The sequence below is a fragment of the Strigops habroptila genome, chromosome 3 (genome assembly GCF_004027225.2).
Source record: "Strigops habroptila isolate Jane chromosome 3, bStrHab1.2.pri, whole genome shotgun sequence".
Classification (NCBI taxonomy): domain Eukaryota; kingdom Metazoa; phylum Chordata; class Aves; order Psittaciformes; family Psittacidae; genus Strigops; species Strigops habroptila.
Genome location: NC_044279.2, coordinates 43004607 through 43027038, shown reverse-complemented (window position 1 = coordinate 43027038; position 22432 = coordinate 43004607). Strand labels below are relative to the sequence as shown.

Genomic DNA, 22432 nt, shown 5'->3' with positions numbered 1-22432 from the left:
TCAGAGAAGAGATCCAGATGCTTCATGCACAGTTGTTTGTCTTCACTCATTCTTCCTTCACTGTTACTGTCTGTTCTGAATTATTTTTCCCTAATAGAACTCACCAAAGCTACATAACTGTAATTGCCTTGTAGTTGATAGGAACATACTGATTAATGAAAGGAATACTGCCCTGGGATAACAAAAATCTTAGCATAGGAGCTGGCACATGCAGACCAAATGGAGAGATTAAAATGTATGCACAGACATATTTTTACATTTGAATTTCAGTGTGCACATGGAGTTGAATGAGGAACTTGCAGCCTATTATACTGTATAAAACCAATTCAGAAGAGAAGAGGGCCAGGAAACTTCTTCCTGATGTTTGATCTTTTGGGGCTGTCTCTGGTTATATAGTTATATATAGTAATCAGTTGTATGACAGGAGCAGGATCTCAAACCATTGGCTGATAAACAGATTTAGAAAACATGGAATATCCAGATGTATTATGACTGTATTTGCTCTATCCAAAAGTTACAGTTTGGAAAATTAAGTCCTATGAGCTGAACCAGTCATTGAAGTGGTAAGAACGGAGGACAAGAAGGAAGTTTAAAGATGGTCCATTATTTATCCTGCTGAGTTCTGTTCTGAGTAGAATTGATGCCTACATGAATTAATAAGAACTCTGTACCTGAGACAAATACCTGCTACATATGCATGGATCTGTTATTCCTGAACTGTATATATATATATATCCAGTAAGTTCAGGATGAATCCGACCTCTCTGTATGAAAATTGATCCATGCATATATAGTGAAACGTATCTGAGGTGTATCGAAAGTTCTGTAAGCTCACAGATCATCCACAAAAACGTGTGGCATTGTGGGTCTAAAACGTAATAGAAGTGGGCTTGCCAGTAGCCTTATCCCAAACCTTTGAGAACTGCAGCGTTGCATGTGGCTGCATTTCCCCTAAATACAATTGAAAAAGGCATTTTTCACAGAAAGAAGGAGTTATTCTGGTTATTTTACCACAGAGATCACTTTCAGTGTCTAATGGTTGAAATCCTTCTTGTATAAAGTATATTTTAGCTTAACACAGATTTATGGTCCGTGATTAGTAGGGCAAGAGTAGTAGTTACAGTGATTCCTTCAGATTTCAGTGTATGAAATATTGTAGTTGATTATATTATGAAACCGGAGTAAAAATTGCCAGAGTTTTGGTGGTTTTTAATCATCAAAATGAGGCTTAAAATTCAAAGTTACATAGAAGGAAAATCAGAACACTCTCTTTCCCCATTGGAAATTTAAGACTAAAATTACTCATGGTATGACCACATTAGCAATCAGACCCACCTGTCATAGCAATACTATCTTTATTTTATGTTTTAATGAAAATTTCTCAGTTCTTTCCATCTGCATTGTGTTGGCTTGGTTCTCTCTGTGCTTTTGGTGAGTGTAAACTTAAGTTCCTTTCAGCTACAATTAAACTGGAAGCTTAAATCTAATGCCCTGACCCTGTGCGTGAACCACATCATCATGTGGTTAACCAAGGGTTGTCTAATACATGCACACACCATCAGAAGGCTCTGGAAACTTCAAGAACTCTTGTAACTCCCTGATGTGATTCACTTCCTATGTAAAGATCCAGCTGCAAATGTGCGTTTCTATTTGTCCTCAGCTGCATATCCTGTACTACTAAATTGTGATTGGGCTGTTTGATGACACTCTTCCTCTATTTTTGTTGAAGACCATGCTCTGCTTTACCTGCCCTAGCTTTTGTTGCAGCCCCTCTTGATGAACCTCCCTTTTCTCCTTTTTTTTCCTTCCTTTTAAATTTCTTCAAATATTCTCAGTATTTTGATTCCTTCCTGCTATCAAGCAGAAAATTGATAAAGGGTGCAATAAGGTCCTGGGGAAATGGCTCTATTCTTGAACATATGCTGGAAGAAGGCCAGCATTTCTTGGGAATAGTGTGAAATGGTGGCAGCCTTGGGGCATTGAAAGCATCCCATCTGCTGGCCAGTACGAGTGATAAATGCCAGACAAAGTTTTGGGGTTTTTTTTGTTTGGTCCTTTTTTTTTTTTTTTTTTAAATAAAAAAAATGTAAAAGAATGATTTTGTAAGGGCAAGAAGACACAAATCATAGTAAGTTGGAACAGCATGGCATATGTGTCTTTCACAAAGACCTGTAAGAAAACTTTCTTTGAGACCCCCACAACATACCTGCAGTTGTTTGAAATTTTGTTTTTTTCCTGGTTGATGACCCAGGAATAGCCTGACAAGCTGGGTTCCCTTCAGAGTTGTTCTGGGGGCCTTGTTGTTGGCTCCCATAAAAGATCCATGTGAGGACATCGCCCAGGATTCTCTTTTCCCCTGCTCCTCATCGTTGCAGGTATCAGCGCATCCCTTTCTGGTGTGACCTACCAGCATTTCTGATCTGGCCCAGGTTAGGATACTGCTTTTCTGTATTTGTCTCCAAGCTGAAAGTGGGGAGAGAGGATGCATATGGTTCCAATGGAATAATGGCATTGATCTCCAAACTGCTGGAAGGCAATGTACATCACCAGTCTGACTGCAAGAGCTGCTATACCTTATAAAGATTCTCCTGGGGCTGTGAGCTATGGGAGAAAACTTCTAATAGAAACTGCCTACATCTGGAACTCCACGCATTTTCCCTGCTCTCTGTGGTCTTACTGATAGCCTGAGTTTTTCACTTGTGCCATGTCATGGTAATGCATCCCAGGCTCCCAAAATAAGCACACTGCGTGGTCCACTCCCCTCCCTGAATGCAGCAGCTGAGAGAGAGAAGGTATGGTAACAGTGCCATGAGCATTCGACCCATGGATTCCATTGCTGCCTCACAGCCACTTAACATATATATGGCTTTTCATATCCCCATAATGGCTATAGGAGGAGATTTTCTTTCTCGTTTAAATATAAGGAGCTGAGATAGCTACAGCTGTTTGCACAGACTTTTCCCTACCTGTTCCTACACACATACCAGCATGTGTGAAATAATGCACCACTCTCATTCTGCCACTGCTTGTGAGCAGTCATAGTGTATGCTGTGCCATTCAGACCATAAATGTGATCTGCTGTGCAGGACGTTGGAGGTAATTTCTTGAGTGATGAAGGTTTTCTGATGAGAATCCCCTGGGACAGGAAGTGTGCTCCATGAGATGATGATCATAAGGCAGGAAAGGTTCAGTGACAACCTGAATTGTTTTCTTTGGTCTTGAAGAATGGGCACCTTGGTCTCTGGCCACCTGCTGCGTACTGAAAAGTTATGATTAAACTGAGCAAGTGACAGATGGCCTTGATGTTTTAGTTGTCCCTTTGCTCTCTGTGACCTTGACCATTCCAAACTGGTTAGCCACAGGTAAGACCTGGGTGGAGATGCTCCACAAGGTGATGGCCGTTTGCTGCATGAAATGTATTCCCACAACATTGTGAGAGGCTTGTGGAGGCAAGACAGTGGTTCGTCCCTGCTGGTAGTCCCTCATATCATGGTATGTGTGGACAGTGGACAAAGCCGTTACATCAGCAGGAACTCCCCAAAAGCTCTTCTGCCTCTATAGGGAAATTGAAGTATAGGAGAGTGGGTACTCATTTATTCAAACTGTCCTGTTGGTCCAGCTGCAGAGTGTAGTCACTCCCCCCATCTGTGGTGTCTCACGATACGCAGTGTCCATACTCCACAGAAGAAGTGGTAGATACCATGAAGGTCAGTTGGTAATAGTGTAAATATTTTTCAACTTGAAGGTATTTTTGGCAGTGGAGGCACCGATGTGTTAACATCTCAGTATGAAAGGACATTATGGTGCTTCCTAGTGGAGCCTATAGTTTAGGAGAGGCAAAGGTTTCTGGAACAGAAAGTTTTGAACCTCATGAGTAATGGAGATACGCAGCATTGAATCAGATAATCCTGAGTAAATATACCTGACCTAAATATATTAGAGATGTAAGGACAAATCAGTATCTATCACTTTAAGCTATTAACTGTTTCTCTTGCTAAGAGAGAAATAATTACTAAGTGGGTAATTAATTACGAAGTGGCTAATAGCTACAAACAATTTTTATTTTGCATCCAGTCCAAACACTGTAAAAACAGGATCAAGACCTACCTGAAACCTCAGAAATGAAGCTATTGCCTATAAAAGTTATACAGTAGTAGCTGATAATTCACACTGAAATACCAGTGTTTGGTGCCAACTTTGCTAGTTACCACATCTGCCAAAAAAGTGAAAATTAAGGATGCATGAACATTCAGAATATGATCAAGGTAAATCTTAGCAGCAATCAGAGTTAGCACAAGGGTTGCTTGTGGCTTAGTGATAGTAGGAGGAGTTGGTTTTAATGAATTAACAAGAAGTGTCTGCTGTTTTGTTCCCTGGTGTATGGTCTGTCTTTAAGTGACATTCTGTAACAGCTAGATCTTCCATTTTTCATAAATGCCACTTTTAGAAGTTCCATTCTCCTACTTTGGAAAGCAGACCAGATTTAAGAAAATGTAGAGCTAATCCATCATAGTAGTGAGACTAAAATGGTGAGAGTGTTAGATGATGACACATTTAACAGTGAAAATGTGTCAACCACATGTCTTGTAGACAAAGATCATATCCAGAAAGGTCACAGCAAACTTCTAAGTAAAATATTTTAACTTCCAGTAGATCTACCTTGATCCCACTTGTTGAGACAAAAGGCTTCCAAAAGTTACTAAAATAATAGAATATCCAGAAATTAACCCTTAAGTTAATTTAAACTTAAGGTTAATATAACATAAGGTTAATTTAAACTTACAGTTATGTCTGCTGTACTTCAGTCAGTATTTCTGACTCTGAGTGACTATCAGTCACTGGGTAGATGTCATCTACTATTAACACAATTTATTTTTTGTTTTTTATCCTAATCTGAGCTTTGAGACCAGTCATATCTTTGGGTTTGTTTGGGGCTTTTGGGGGGTTTTTGCTTTTGTTTGCTTGCTTGGGGTTTTATTTGGTTGGGGTTTTTTCCTCCCATTTGCTGGACCCAGTATCTCATAGCATAAGCTTCTCCCCATGTGTGAACTAGAGTTTGAGATTTACATAAGAAGCTTTATAATTGAAGAATGGGACTAGATGACAGTTGGGGACTCTGCTTAGGACTGGTTTTAGGCAAGAAACAACAGTGATTCTGTCCCTGGTAATTAGCACTGAGTTTTTAGTTTTTGACCTCTTACTGAACGAGCTCACTGGATAATAATTTCCGCCAAGGGTGGGAATAACTACATAAAAAAATAGATTAACCTGATATTGTTAAGGCAGCATGATACTGGATCAATGGTTAGCCTAAATTGTACTGTAGAAATGCCTAGAGCAGAACAAAATCTGGCAATTAATGGCAGCTACTGGCATCAATACCAACAATTCAGCAATGACATTAAGCAAGAGAGGGGAGAAAATCAACAATAAAGGAGACTACAACTGCGGAGGAAGTTTTTTCTGTCATTTTAAGAGGGCATTATTTGCAAAAGTATTTATTTAAAATATTCTGCTACCCTCCATCTCCTTCCAGTCATTCTTCTCTTTGTTTAGGAAGCACATTCAAAGTCTTTGCTGTGTGGAATTAGTCACTGTATTTAATTCCTGTCTATCGACCATCTGATTAACATGGAAAGCACAAAGTTGAAAGAGGGAACAATGCAATAATCTGCTAACTGTGTCCATGTGACAAAGTTAATTCCTCTTATGAAATCCCTTCAAATGTTTTCTGCTGAAGAGCTTTTCCTTGATTTGTGTTTTTTTAAAGAAATGATGTGTGAAGTGATGCCAACGATAAACGAGGACACCCCGATGAGTCAACGGGGGTCCCAAAGCAGCGGCTCGGACTCGGATTCTCACTTTGAGCAGCTGATGGTGAACATGCTGGATGAAAGGGACCGTCTCCTTGATACTCTTCGGGAGACACAGGAAAGCTTGTCACTTGCACAGCAACGCCTACAGGATGTCATCTACGACAGAGATTCCCTCCAGCGACAGCTTAATTCAGCACTGCCTCAGGTATGTAGTTTATAAAGATTTTTTTTTTTTAGGTTCACCAATTTTCTCCTTAATGCTACTTACTTTAACCCTAATCAGTATTTATTCCTCGAGGCCCAAATTCTGCTCCCATTGAGGTTGGCTGCAGAACTCCTATTGGTTTAATAGTACCTGGTTTGACCTCTTTGGGTCCTGCCTTCTCTTCAGACTAGGAGTAATGCTGTTGACTTCAAGGAGACCAAGATGAAGGCCTATAGCTACTGGTTCTTTTGGCTGTTGCACTAGCATTTACAACAGATGCAGGATTACTTAAATTAAAAATCAGATGATAGGAATGAAAAAAAAAAAAAGAATGAGGATGTTTCTTACAGACTGCATTCCAGAGTTTCTAACAAACAAGAAATAAATCTAGCTTATATAGGTTAAATAAGGTACTACACAAAACCGCATGAGCAAGTGATATTTGTATTCATTCATTTTTAAATAACTACATAAGTCTCATTATCTAAAATTACCTTGATCTTTTTTAGGAACTGCAAAATGAATTACTTCAGTTAAAATCATAATATTATATTTCATTATTATATATAATTTTTTTTCCAATATACTAGAATGAAAAACAAAGAAACATCTTAGTTCAGTCTTGCCAGAGATTTGAAATATACCATCATCAAAACCACAGTTTTTCTCCATGTTAATTTATTTGCATCTCTCAACTGTCACTTACCAAAAAATTCGATGGTAGCCATGAGAGCCTGGGCATACTTGCCTGGGCAAAATTGTAAACCTGTTAGACAGTGATTAGAGAAGGAAGACAGATTCAGTTGTGTGATTAGAATAAGGAGATGGTAAGGATGAATCAAATGAGTGAGAAAGTTCTTAAAGAGAAGATGAGAAAGGCACCCACTGGAGTAGGGAACAGAAGCAGTTGCTTAAGAGTTAACCCCAGTAGGTGGTTGGAATATCTTGGGATAGGGTTGAAAAAGAGAGAGACAGAGACTCTAATTATTTGAAGAACAGCATTACCAGTTTTAGCAATAGCTCCAGGCAATGACTACACTTGGCTTGGGTAAAACAGAAAGGAGTAGCAGTGATCTTGATATGTAGTAGAATCAAGGTGTTTTGGTTTTGTTGAGGGTTGTTGTTGTTGTTTAGGGTTTGGTGGGGGTTTTTTTGTTCATTTTTCTATAATCTGTGGGCAGTTGTGCTTCTATTGCACTGGTCTATTTTCATAGAGTGTAAAAGAATAAGTGAAACACAGCATAAACTGTGTTTCAGTCTTTGAATAAATTCAAAGATTTATTGCTAGAAATCTGAAAAAGAGGGAAGGTTCTGCATCTGTGAACCTTCATGCAGTGTGCCACTTAGTACAGAGGCACTCTCCACTCAGCCCATAGTGAGGTATTTCTGTTGAGCTATAGCAGGTGTATAACCCTTAATGTTTCTGTGTCTCATATAACCAAAACTGCTAAAATGCAGGAGACTAGCTAAGGAAAATAATATTCATCATGAATGTGATACAGAGCCTAAAAGAAATGGAAATTCTAAGGAACTGGACCATGATATTATTTTAATCTTAATTTCTTCTAGTAAATGTTGGTATTGTGTGTTTTTGAATGGTAGCCGAACATCCCCTAAATGTAATTGATTTGTCAGGTGAACACTTTGCACTACCTTGTACCATTAAGAATGTATATTTCAGGTAGCATTCATCCATGTATCTAGAGATGCGTGTTTCACATGAGAAACTGACATACTGCTTAACTTTAAAGCAGAACCAGATTTTTTTTCTCATCAATTAGGCTGTCTAGATCTTCATGTAAGTAATTCAGTATTTCTATAAGTAGTGAACATTAGCCTATAACATTCTAGTAATACAGCCTTCCAAGAAAATAACTTCCTTATGTCTGCCATACTATCTAGCTTCCTTTATAGACTTGAGATATTCTAAATAGTACTTTTATAATTTTCTTTTTTGTTTATAGCTTTATGAACGGCAAGCTTGCATTGCTAGCGGCCTGACATAGCCCCATATCAATATGCTACCCAGCGCTTTTATTGTGGAGAGAGGAAGAATTCTGTGTTCACTTGATTTAATAGAAGAATACATAAATATATGATGACTATATGATAATTATTATTTAGTTATAATGTTACATCTAATGAGACTTGTTTTATCAAAAAATAATATTTTTTAGCACTTGATTTCTTTAGTGGTTTTCAAAGTTCGGTTATTTCTTAGCGTTTACATGATGTTTTCCTTCTAGAAAATATATATTGACACAGTTATATTCCAAAGCATTTTTGTTAGAACTCTGGTTTTGTTGATTGTCTTAAACAGTTAAAAATACGGTCTGGAAAAATCATTACACTTTGCATAAATAGAATCTTAACAAAAAGAACCTGCTTGAAAACTGGTAATGATTAAGCCATTGTAAAAACTTGTCTGATTGGAAATAGGAAATAATTAATAACATTAAATATGAAGCTTGAGATGTTAGTTAATGCTGCTAAAGCCATAGCTGTTAATGCTATAACAAAATACGAAGTATGACTAACTGTAGATGGCTCTAAGGTTTTATATGGATCTATACTGCAACAAAACAATGTATAGTTAACTGTCTTTCAAATTTAGATTACAGAAATATACGTGTCTTGCTAATCACTATCACTGAAGTAATTTTTATTTCCATTAGATTAGTAGTCTTAACTTTATGAACATCCGTGTTTAACTGGCCAGCTATGTTTAAGGAAGGAAGGAAAAAGTGAGCAGGTGATTACAGGCCAGTTAGACTAAATGTAATAATAGAGAAGACTTTAAAACTTTTTTTTGATTAAAAACTAATAATAAGTCAGAAAGTTAACTTTAAAATATTATAAGGGTGTGCCAAAATTATGTTTATACAGAATAACTTAACATCACTCTTTGGTACCAGAATTTCTAGGCTATGAAACTGAACTATGATATCCCTAAAATAGATCTCTTTCAAAGTAGCCCCATTTAAATTACTACTAGATATGAAGTGAGAAAGAAAGAGTAAGATAATTAGTAAAGTAAGTAATAAAAGAGAGGAAAAATTTTCAGTTACAGTAGAGATTGAAAGGATGGAATAGGCTAGTAGTAATAGTAGTTGTTACAAATGTGTTTGGGGAGCATGCCAGTGGAAATTTTAGATGACACAAAATGGAGTTGAATAGTCACCTAAGGGAATGAGTATGATAGTACATGACAATAAGAGTAACAGAGATGGGATGATATTGCATGGCACAAAGATGAGGGCTCTATATCTAGCAGTTAACAAAAATTTATGTTCTGACCTTTTAGATAGCAGTAGGAGAGAGGGAAAATACATATTATACTATGGTTGTAGGCAGCCAATTGGAGGTGGGTGTAAAAAAGGCAAGTATCATTCTGAAATGCGTTATGTAAGAGATTTCTGTTAGAAGTAAGTGAGAATGCAGTTAAACCAAGGGCTGGTTTGAACCTTATTGTCTGCATTTTGGCTCGGTAGTGATTGAGACCAACCTTAAATTAGAAGAGATTCAGAAAAAGACTGCTAGAGCAAAGAGGCAATAACATCTTCTGCATGAAAAGACTAACTGGAGTTTTCTTACTTCTGGGAAAAACGGAGTTGAGACGGAATATAGAATCATAGAATAGTTAATGTTGGAAAGGACCTTAAGATCATCTAGTTCCAACCCCCTGCCATGAGTTACTTCATAAGTTTTCTTGGAGAAGCAGGAAGATAGACTATGTAAAGAAGAAAGAAAGAATTTAAGCCAAAAATAATGTTGATGGAGGAAAAAATGAATATAGGGTACCATAAATAAAGATGTATCATTCATGAGAAGAAGGTCTTGAATTATCAAGGAATGACATTCAAAATCCATCTTTCGTAGACAAAGACAGTGAAAACCCCAAAATGTTTTCAACAGCAAGCTGTTGTGAAAGACATTATATATCATAGTACCTTTGGTTAACCTCTGAACTTGATCCAGAACACCCCTTCCTGTTCGTTATTTCAGAATTTACTGTGGAGACATTCTACTTTGTGTGGGATCACTCACACAAAGAATGAAACATGAGTCTGAATATTTTTGCTAGAACTATTAGAGTTATGTGGTAGTACAGTTAAGTTGAGAAGCATTCTGTGCAAAATAAGTCTTTTGGTGTCAGGAATCTAGTTCACAAGTGGTCTTGTTTGTTCTTCCCAAAGCTGCCTGTTGACAGTGGAAGCCTCTAAGGAAAGTGTATTTAGGTCTGCGCTACATGTTCCCTTATAAAAGGAATTTATTGTATTTAGGTCATGACTCTTGAGTCCAGCAAAAAAATATAAAATTGATCAATACAATATAACTCTAATGGGGAAGCATAGGCTCTAAATACAGTATGTTTGTATTTTGTTGGAATAAAATTAGATCTCTTACAGTAGCATAAAATGTGCTCTACTAAAAAGGTTAGAAGCTAACTCCTGTGTTGAGTAGTAGAAAGAGTAAAATATTCAGTTGCAACTTTCTCAAGCATATTTCATCATAATCTTCTCTAAGCTAAATAGTCTAGAAAGTGTCACCTACATTAGTTGCCTTGTAAACAAACATGGAAGAAATACAATTCTTGTCATTGTAAGACTTACATTGAATCATAAGAATCATAACAGTTACAATAATTATAAATATGCTCTGATAAAAATGCTGAACTAGGCTTGTTTTGTGGTTGTTTTATTGTTTCTTTTAGTCTTTAAAAAATAAGTTTCAAGGGATGGAAGATGCTAAGCTATTATTTATATGAAGATGTTCGTAGGTCATCACTCCCTAGTCAAATACGTGTATTTTGTTCATGAATAATGCACTTGCTCAGTAATTTACTTAGAAATTAATCTAATATTTACAGGATCCCAGAATGGTTGAGGTTAGAAAGGACCTCTGGAGGTCACCCTATCCAACTCTTCTGCTCCAGCAGGGCTAGGAAGAACAGGCTGCTGTGTCCTGCCTAGGACTGTGTGCAGATGGCTTTGGAGTATCTCTGAAGGTAGACTCCACAACTGCTCTGGGAAACCTGTGCTGGTGCTAAGTCACCCTTACAGTAGAAAGTGTTTCCTGATGTTCAGACTAAACCTCTTGTGTTTCAGTTTGTGTCCATTGCTTCTTGAATATTATATTACCAGAAACAGGGATTACAGTATGGCCCAGTCCTGTGGCTGTGCATGATGATAAAGTAGAACAACTTTGTGAGCACATTAAAAGACTTTCAGATGCTGAAATGAATCCTTATGTTTGTCAGTCAGGACAATTTCTTTGATAACTGTCAGTCTGTCAGTCTCTTTCTTCTGTCCTGCACTGGGAATTTATCTAGACATTACTGGGCTGCTTATTAAAGCATTGATGAAAATGTGTAAGAGCTTTTCACTCAGATGAGTGAGTTACTTTCAGTTTGAATCTGAACTAATAACGGAATTATATTGTGGATAATTCTGAGAAAATAAGTTCCAAATTAAGTTTTCAAATACAGTGGTCTGATTTTTAATTCGAATGTTTATAGAAGTTTAATAAAAATACTAAACTCTTTTGAAGTCCTTTGAATCAAAACTTTAGTCAATGATATTGCAACAATTTTTTTGGGAAGCTTTATGCTTATTTCACAAAATCAGCATATTTAAATTTTAAATGTTGCTAAGGAGCAACTTTTTACATTTCAGAGCCTGACAGAGCTTTGAGAAATGCTGTTGCAAGGCTGAAAAGCCTGTTGATAATCACAATTTGAAAGCAAACTTCATAGGTGAAATATTATTCCAGGTGAAAATGGTAGATCATGACTTGCATTCATTGACTAATGCTTTGATATTTACAGTAATACATTGATTTTGTTAGTCTTTGAATACAAATTCTGGTTTTAGAGAAAATTCGTAGGTGATGGAAAGGTCATACCATCACTGACATTGCTGTACTTATGCTGATAAAAGACCTAATTCTTTACTTACAAAATGCTCCCTTCATGTGTTTTCATCTCCTTTGCTGGAGATTCATCTCCTTTGCTGGGTTTTTGTAAAGAAGGTCTAAGTTCCAATTTCACTGAGCATTTATGTTATTTCTTAACATTACTTATGTTTTGGTTTGGGGTTTTTTTTTTTGTTTTGGTTTTTGTTTTTTTGTTTTTGTTTTTGTTTTGGGGTTTTTTTTTGGTGGTTTTTTTTTTTCCCATGGTTATAACTCTTTTCAGGTTCTGATGATCAGAATCTACACCTATGCTATGACTTTTATGGTCCATTCATTCTGACTAATAAAGCCGTCTAAAAGCTAAGCATTCAGTCTTAATCACATAGAATCTCTCTATAAGAAAATGGGAAAATTAGGTCCTTCAGAAAGGACAGTAAATTTTGTAAGATGGGTAATGCGAACCTGGAAATTATCTGGGTTTGTTTTGTTTTTCTCTCATGACTAGAGAAAAAGCATTAATGCCTAGCTTGGGTGGTTAACTTTTAGGCAGCTAAACTTATAGGAAGTGAATTCTTCCCTGCATGGGTATGAGACCCCTGAATTTAAAATGACTACGGCAGTCTAAATTTGCTATTCGTTGGTAGAGATCATAGAATAATTTATACTAAGAGGGACTGTTAGAACTCAAGTGGTCCAAACCTCCTGCAAAGCAGGGCTAGTTATCCACGCCTAGGAGTAGGGTGTTTCTGAAATACATATTAATCAGTTTCATAGAATCATAGAATAGTTTAGGCTTGAAGGGACCTTTAAAGGTAATCTAGTCAATCTGAGATGGCATCCTCTCAGAAATTCTATAGCAATAATAGACAACCCTGTTAATGGTAGCAAGCAAACACATGTATAACTTTATTTGATAAAATATTTAATACAAATTTACAATTTTATGAAAGACCTTCTAATATTACATGTAGAATAGAAAAATTGAATTACTTGTTTCTAAACTAGCCTCTTTAGAGTTTTATTGAAAGTATCTTTGTTATGAATCTTTACAACAGACAGTACTAAAGAATTAAAGTCACACTTTCTTTTTAATCTTGATAAGGAAGATCTTGGTAAGGAAAATGGCATGGAAACGGCTTAATCTATTTCTATCTTTTTGTTTTTATTTCCAGCAGCTTTGAGTGTATTGTGTTTCCAGTGAATCTCTATGGTGGAGATCTAAACACATAGTTCTAATTAAGTATAAGTTCTTCAAGATATTGCCTTTTTTTTTTTTTTCCCCTCTCTAATAAATATTATCATTAGCAATATTTGAAAATCTGTTCTTTCTGGATATAGCTAGTAGGATTGTTTGGGGTGTGAGATTGCAATGCTAAAAAGAATCCTTTGATATCCTCTAGTACCCCGTAGAGTTAAGCTAAATTCTAATTTTTAGTGACAATAATTCAGTAATAAAATCAGTAATAGAAATATACTAGTAATCATTAAGGTTTTATTTCTTCTAATAAGAGACCACTTATTTAGAAATTATTACTGGAGGCATGACAGAAGGGAAAATCCAAAGAGGGAAATGTAATGACCTTGTTTTATTGAACCATTTTATGTAATTTGATCAATATTAAGCTTTAATAGGATTGTGATTAGAGAATTTTGTTGACAGCCTTGCAGTTTCTTCCAGTACTGATGAACAATGAATGTTTCACTGCCAGGGACAAGAAAGGTATTGGAAGACAACAGTAAGTCAGTAGGGCCTTATTCTGAGCTTGTATTATCTGTTTAAATGTGTGTACATGTAGTGCATAGATACAAAAAAGTGACATACCTATAAATAAGTATAGTGACATAGTTACAAAAATAAAATAGCCCACCAGAAAACAAAAAAACCAACACATTTTTAAAGAATTGAAAATAAATTTTGTTCTGTTAAGATTAAACACTTGCTAAGCAATTTCAGGTATTTGCTGTTTAGTTAGAAAGAATAGTTTGACCCACAGTATTGTTCTTAAAATAGATCTTGTTCTTGTGATGGAGATGGAATGGTGGCTTTTCTCCCCTTTTTATTTCTTTCTGGCTATGCTGAAGAACATAGAGTACCAATAGCATCCTGTGTATTTGAATGAATAATCACTACATTTTTAAGTATTAAAACCCTTGTCTTGTACAAATGGCTTTTATAAGGTCTCCATCAATTTCTTTATAATCCAAGGTAAAATTTTTCTCTCTTAATTTTTTTTTTTTTTTTTTTACATTTCCACAGAATAATTTATAAATAATTCCAAAAAGTGAAATGGAGATCCTGTCTCATGTGTCTGATGTGGAAGTTCCAAGTTTTTTGTGTCAGAAGTCCAGTGATGCACTCAGTATTTATTTGTAAAAATTAATCTCAGTCGAGTGCTTGTTGCTATCTCTAGATTTCCACTGTCTTAGAGAACAGTTGTTCAGGCTTCTAAATAAAAATGTCTTCATTTTCAAGTATTCTGAACCTGTGCAAATCCCGCTAAAGTCAGTCCAAGGATAAAGTCTTTGTGACTTCCAAAATCAGTTTAGATTACTAAATATGAACATGAATATTTTCTTAAATTGGAATGATGCTTTTCTGTTAGTTTACCATTTATCTCGATATATTAATATTTAGGCAAGCATATTGGTAACATATACAGAAGACCACATATTAAAAATAACTATTAATTCTAACAGGGTAAGTATAGAGGTAGGTACATTTTGTTACAGGATTTAAATGTATCATGCAGAGACAGAGCATCTGGAATTCAAAGGAAACTTGGTGTTATTACATTACAGTGGTTTAAGTGGAACACAAAGATGAAATACTAGTTGTGTCCAACCTCAGAAACATTTAGGAAAGAGTTAAGTGTTACCTTCCTCAGTCACTTACAGAACATGTATGTGAGACTGTTCTTTTTCTACATAAAAATAAGTAAAAGTTGTTTGCATAGTATTAAATATCAATATTATTATGGTTGACAACTCTTAACTAATATTATCTGTGAAAACACAGGCTAGCTGTATAAATCACGTAAGTAGGACAATGCTTTAGCTGGCTCCTCTTGACTGTCTTATTTTTAAACAGCCAGCATATTCACAACAGAGCACAATCATAGGTATAATTGTACATACAAGTAATTATTTCAGTTCTTTTCAAGAATGAGTTTATTTCCTTTCTCTTGGAAGTTTTGTGTGTTCAGCAGCATAATGCAAATATTTATCAGCAGGAGATTTTCTCTTAAAAGCTGTAGACTTTGTAATAAATACTTGATGACTAAAGAAGACTGATGAGACAGTCCAGCAGAAGAAAAAGCTGGGATACAAGAAAAGAAAACGTAAATATTTAGAGGAGGAGCATGTTATGAATGCCTGAAGCTAGCAACAAGTCTATGTTCTCCCATTGCATTCTGTATTTGCTTCATACAACATTGCTATCAATTATTTTAGTTTGAACCAGGTACATCAACTGCTACGTTAACTATTGACGGCTTGTAATCTGAATGCTTATAAAGACATATGACTGAATATGAGATAAAAGTACAATGGTGCTGGTCAACAGAATGGCACACAGATGGTTACCACATCCTTATAAATGAAGCTGTTTCCATGAAAATTGTAGACAAAACAGTTTTCCTAACAGCTATAGTCATGTTTAATTTTTCTAGTTTTCGTAACGCTGTAGTTGCAACAGCTACAGTCATGCCTGCAAGTGTTTAAGAGGCATTTGGGCAGTGGCCTGGATATGATTTAACTTGGTCAGGCAGTTGGGAATACATGGTCATTGTAGGTCCCTTCCAACTGAACTATTATATTCTGTTCTATGGTGAAGAAAAACTGGAAGAATAAGGCAATTTTGTAAAGCTCAACTCTGACGGGCTACTCTTTGCTCATGTTCCTTGAAAGTGAATGGTAGAGGCTCAGACGACATCCAAGAACAGCACATCAAGACAAAAATGCAAGACAAAAAATGTAGCTTTTTAAAAATACATACTCCTTCCTTAATTTCTCTACTAAAAGCAAAGAAAATGCAGAACATTTAAGAATCAGCTTTTAGAAGTGTCTTACTCAGGCTGTCTTCTATATTAACAAATACCTATACTAAGAAGTATTTGCTCAAAACCATAAAATTATATTAGGGACATGATTTTTTCTAAAATACACATAATTTAGCTCTCACTGAAGTTTGTGGAGTTCTTCTATTGACTCTTAAGAAAACAGGTTTGCTGGTGTTGTTGAATATGTATCATTCACATGATCCCTGGGACTCTGAACTTCTATGGATGGAAGTTAAGGGAAAGATAGAGCAGTAACCTTATTTTATGTAATATCCTTTAAGATAAGTGTTTTGGTTTTTTTTTTTCCCTAGTTAGGATCATTTCATGCTTTCTTTTAAAATTATTGTTGGTCTACTGCATTCTTTATCATGTATGAGTTCTAAAAAAACCCCAATTATATTGTGACAGTCAGTCATCTGTCAAAACAGATAATTTAAATAAATCTTGGAGACCTGCAGTAAGGTCCTCTGTGTAGGTTGGTTTATTTGAACTGATGAAGTAACCAACCAAAATTACATATTTGTTTTTTCCTGAATGTTTGTTGTTTGTTTTTTTCCCCCCCCATGAGAGTCTAAGCAGAAGGGAACATAACGATAAATAAACGGAAAGAGTAATAATGAAAATATAATGTGCAAATAGCCTCCCACGTGTCTACAGTTTCATGGGTAATCCAGAAGAGTGGTCACATGCATGAGAATGCACTGTTTCTTGAAATGCATGCACTTGCTTCTGGAGTTCTTTGGACAGTGTTTTAGACTTATCCTAGTGAGTTAGGGAAGAAATATGTAGCGGCTTCAGGAAATAGTTGGGCATGATGGGGCTTCTAGAATAAGTCTGGATTTGGCAAGACAATTTTTGATTGTTAATTTTTAGCTTGCCTAGCTAAGCAAATGTGGATATTTTCACTGTGCCCAAATCAAAAGTGCTCCTTGACATTCTCACTGTCAAAACAAGGCTCATAAGAGTATTTGAATCAGCGGAGCAAAATTCTGATTATTGTATTTTTTTGCAGTTATAATGACAAATACTGTCGTTATAGGCATTGAACACTAAGATAAATACTACATTCAGAAAATAGATTTTCTGATTTTCTGAAAAATAAAGTTACTCTTTCTTTGGTACTAATGAATAAAAGTGCCATCTGGAGAAATGCGCTTTGGAGACAGAATTCACAGATTATTTTTAAATTATATTTAGTGTATGTTTATACACTAACTTTGTGTATTATACTTCCTTTGCTTAATAATATCAAATTAAAAAAATTAAACATTGACCATGGAAATAACGAGTACCCAAGACACTAAGAAATGTGTCAGATTTGCAGTGTTTTCTTTTTAAAAGGTGAAGGATGAATACTATCTCATCTAATTGGCGCATAGCACATGCTTATGCATGTTGGTCCAAAAAGTGTTGGTCTAAAAAATATAGAAGACAGTACTTCTGAAATAATGAACACTAGATAGATATAATTACCCCTGTTCAAGTAATATGTCATTAGCAGTAGAATCTTGATATCAGAAATATCCCAAGAAAAGAGGCTATTTTAAGATAAAGAATTTCTTATTGTTCAGTAATTTATAGATGTTCATATCAGATCCAGATACCTGACTATTACTTGAGTTGCTGGTTTTATCTGCTATAAACTAATACAAAATCTGTTCAGCCAAAACATTTGAAATTCTAACACCATGTATGTGGAGAACAGATCAATTGACTTATCCCATTTATCCTGTTTTATTGAATAATCAGCTAAGTTTTGTGACTCATTTTCCTTTCCATTTAACTCTGCTTAGTATCTTAGCTTTAATACAAATTCAACTGCCTCCTTTATTAAGAAAGAAATATGGTTTTATTTTTCTGTAATCCCACTGATCCTTTTTCAGTCTGTACTGCTACTACTTCTGGCCACAACTGTGGCATGCAGTTATAAGCATACACTCAACAATCTAATAATATCTCGAATGTATAGATTCCCTCCAGAGACTCAATATTTGGATGGTATGGGTGGCTTTGAGGACATATTGTTTACTGAAAGCTGTAATTAAAAAAAAAATAAATGAAAAATTTCAAGAAAAGCTTTCAAGAAACAGCACATTTTTTTCACAAAATTGGACATGTCTATGCATTTATAAATTCTCAGATTAAGTCTTCAGAAATAATACTCTGCATGGGCAGATGGTTTTATTTCAGTGCAAATAGAAACTTCTGCATATTTAATACGGATCAGTAAAGATTATTTAGGAACCTACATTTAAGTCTGAAAGTTGATAATCTGACTTCCAAAACAAATGGCTACACAAGATCTCAAATAACCTGAATCGGACTTGCTGAAACATGTGCATTTGGCACTGAAAACATCACTATATATTTCTGATTTCTCTATTTCATCTGGTTACAATTCCTTATAAGTTAGTGGTACTTGAATCTGAACCATATACTGACAGTTATTTTCTGTTCGAATACATCCTTGATAATTTTTGTTCTTACATATGGCAATAGGCAGAGCTATGATAGTTAGGATTACAAGAAGATCAGTAACAATTTAAGGTAGTAAAAAAAAAAATCAGTGTTCTGATCTATGCTAGAAGATACAGAAAAATAGATTTTTGTTGCTGGTCATTATTTGTGTTCTCAGACATTATAGAAAAAGAAGGATCACTTTTTCTCTGGACAAAATAAACCAAAGTACTTGCCTCCTAGAATACTAGCAGATAACTGTGAAATACCTGAAATGCTACTTGTCCTAATCCAGTGCTGCATTTTTGAGTCCTTCACTATGATGTCTTTTTGTTTTCTAAAGATTACCAATATTACCTAATTTGCATGGTGATAATGATATGCTAATAAACCCTTTGAAAAAGCCACAAAAGTGACTTAGCAAAGAAAGACTTTACACTTACAGATGTTTTTAGATCTCATTCTCCAGATGAGAATAAAATTCTTGTTTCTTACTGGTTATTTAAACAAACAAAAAAAAAAAAAGTAGTTTATTTGAAGTCATATGGCAATGATCTGAATGTAAAACAGAAGTTTTCTACACCTATACATGAAGAACTAGTTTAGCTTTACAATTCTTTGTTTTTTGCAGAGATAGGGGAATGACCACAGGCATAACATAGAGGCAATTGTTGTCAAGTTCTGAACACCTAGTGCTCATTTCTAGGGTGCACACACACCAGCTGCTCACAAAGAGATGTCAAAACAAAGGCCTAATGAGATGAGTAACAACAGTACTGTGAGATCTCTGGAATGCTTTCCCAGACTTTTACCATTTGCAGCTGAGGGCAACTTTTCCACTTCAGGTTGGATGTTCTTCCTAAGGTAGAAATAAAGTGTTTGTGCTCCAAAACCTGTGCAGTCACATTTTAGCCACTGTAAAATTAAAAAAAAAAAAAAAAAAAAAAAAAAAATCATATCATGGACTTCCTCCTACTTTTAAAATTTACCACTTAGGACATCACCAGCTGATATCCTCACCTCCACAAAGATTTAAATTATATGAAAAATCAGCTTTGCCTATCACCTTTTCAGCATTGTACTGTTGAAGAAAGTATTCAGGTATTCATAAATATGCTAATCTTGTACATGAGTGTGCTTGTCTGCATGCAAGCAAAAAATAAATAAAAGAATGCATACATGATATTAATTAACTACAAGCTATTGATCCAGGTGCACTTAATCTGAAAACAGATGTGACCAACTCCGGTAACAAGTTAAATTTAGTGGACTTATCAGTTCATTTTCTCCAAGTAAGAATGAAAAAATAAAAGGTATTGATACAACTAAATGCAAAAGACTTTTGGGTTCTCTTGAAGACTCTGTTTCTAAGAACAAGAGCACATTATACATCATCACTGCAGAATTTTTCTGTTGTCGTTTTTGCGCAGAACATATCCTTGAGGAAGAACATAACTTTCCTACCTCCTCTTTTTCCATGAGTCAGTTGTGACTCATGATTGTTGTACACTGTCCTCCAAAAGTGAGTTATTTTATGAGTATAAAGTGTGTGATGTATGAAGAACTGTGGCACAAGTCAAAGTCACCATGGATATTATTTAAATATTCATGTGGAAGGTTGTACCTTAACAGAATTTTTAATGGCTTGTGACATCTCATTTGAAAAGGATGATGCTTTACATGCCAAAGATAAGTAGCATATTTGTTTTTCTGACAGAGTGATCACTTTGTAATGTAGTAGTATAAGTTACATAATTTGATTACGTTGTACCCTTAGTGTCCTTCAGGATCCTTCTTTTAATTTCTAGTAGTGAAATCAGTATTGTATCTATTTAGACTGCTATTGAAGATTCAGGTTCCTTTCCCTTATGTCCAACATTTTCCCCCAAAAACTTCTGCAGCTTGTTGCTTCTGTAAGTAGTTTTTGTGCTCGTAATATACAAACTTGGAAGCAGTTTTAATAACTTGTGAGAATAGGTTTACATGGAATATGGATAAAATACTGATGGCTGCACATGCCCAGTCTCAGATACACTGCTATTGCTGGAGCTATGCTTGTAGTAATAATACATATGTTCAATTAACTGAGAATTTCCATTAAAATTCAATTGCTACTGCACTAAAATTTCTACTGATTATTAATTAAAAAAAAAAAAAATTACCCAAAATAATCTGATTGCATAATCATCCTGTAAAATGTTATTTATTATCTAAAACTTTGGTTTTTAAATCATTATAGTTTGGATTTTCCATGGAAGAGAAAATATCTAAACTATTTTCAGTCCTTTTCTCCACTGTTTTAGAAGAATATTTTGGAACCATTTAGTATAAATGCATCTTTGAAAAAAAATAGTTTATTCGGGAAAAAATATAATTCTGTATTAGGAGCAGAGGTTGCATTTTATGGAGAAGGAAATTATTCACTAAAAATTCTTGTTTTGATAGCCAGACCTGTTTTTCAGACCATGTCATGATTGGGATATTGTTAAGTAAAACCCTAACATTAGAAAAGTCAAAGACTTTTTTTTTTACAGACATTGAAAAATTTTTGAACACTTTAATGAAATGTTTATAGTTTTCACTTAGAAATAGTCATAGAATCATAGAATAGTTAGGGTTGGAAAGGACCTTAAGATCATCTAGTTCCAACTCCCCTGCCATGGACAGGGAGGCCTCACCCTAGACCATGTGTTCTGTTTTGAATTTGCCTATTTGGAAAGAAGATTGTCTTCAGCTGGAATAAAACATTACAGCTGAAATGAAAAGAAGGTTTTGGGGATTTGTGTGGGTTTTCTTATCAAGGAAATCAGAAAAAACCTCAACACTCTGTAGTGTAGAAGGTAAAAAGAGTTTATTAGAAATTAAATTTTAAAAAGTTAATTGCTAAACTGTATTTTTAAAGCAGTGAAATCTGCATGAGTATGTTCTGTTACCATTGTCTATGTCACTGAATTCTTCTTATCTGTGTAAATATAATGATTCCAGAGAGAAGAGTAGCCCATTTTTTGTAAGGATTACTTTAGGAGGATATGCCACAGATGTGCTTTTTTCTCTCTTTTTCTTTTTTTTACAAACCATAAAATAGATTGGTATTTTATGAAGGGGTAAAAATTCCTATCTGTCCATTTCTCTTTTGTTTTAGTAAAACAACAAATGATAGCCATTTTGCCTTCCACTACAATTATGTCTCGTTATCTGTCTTCCCGAAAAATGCTTCCTGGTCAAACATGTTGATTCCAACTGTATTTAGTATTGCTCAGTGGTAGAGTTGATTGCTGTTCATAGCTTGAGAGATAAAGATGAGAAAATTCTATGGTGTGGTTTGATGTTTGTAATTCTACATTTTTTAAAGGCAAAGTATTTAGAAATAAGGAGGCCATACTTCCATTTAATTAGTTGTTCTCTGGTTTAAAATCAAATATGTTTCCTCTCTGTTTTTTGGGTTTTGTTTGGTTTTGTTTGGTTTTTTTTAATTGCACTCAGCCTATATGCCCATATAGATTTCCAACAGTTAGATATTTTGCACCTGGTTTATTTAAGAAACTGTCAGTGGGTTCTTTAAGAAGCTTTCTCTGCCCTCTACCATTTAACCAGTCTAGTCTGTTAACCCTTTGTCTCCAAAAGTAATTAATGCACTACATTTGACATTAGTGGCTTTATTTTTGAGTCAAATTCATACTGGAAAGTCTTTTCTACAACATGACATATATAAACCTTTTGGTTTGGAAATCTAGTTAATATTCTGTTTGGAACTTCAGAGACAACTGGCTGTTAGGACCTTCTCTAACTGCATAGGACCATTTCTTATTAGGCTTTGGATAGACATCTTTTGAAGCTTATTTTACCACATTCTGTAAATCTGCAGTTCAGTGAACTAAAGCAATACTTTGCAGTTCCTTCTGTATTTTGGGCATAGCAGGAATTGATGACCTTATGTTTCATTTAGTAACCAGGAGGTACTCAGCATTACTGAGCACATGGAA

The 22432-nt window shown here is 35.1% G+C and overlaps 1 protein-coding gene across 6 annotated transcripts in view; it reads left to right on the top strand.

Annotated features, from left to right (window-relative positions):
* Window positions 1-22432, top strand: part of PPFIA2 (PTPRF interacting protein alpha 2) — a 317029-nt gene that overhangs the window by 5459 nt on the left and 289138 nt on the right. For all 6 annotated transcript variants that reach the window (XM_030479349.1, XM_030479347.1, XM_030479355.1 and 3 more), the window contains exon 2: window positions 5771-6021. In XM_030479349.1, coding sequence (XP_030335209.1) covers window positions 5773-6021 — 249 coding nt within the window. In that variant the 5' untranslated portion in view covers window positions 5771-5772. The remainder of the gene's footprint in view (window positions 1-5770; window positions 6022-22432) is intronic.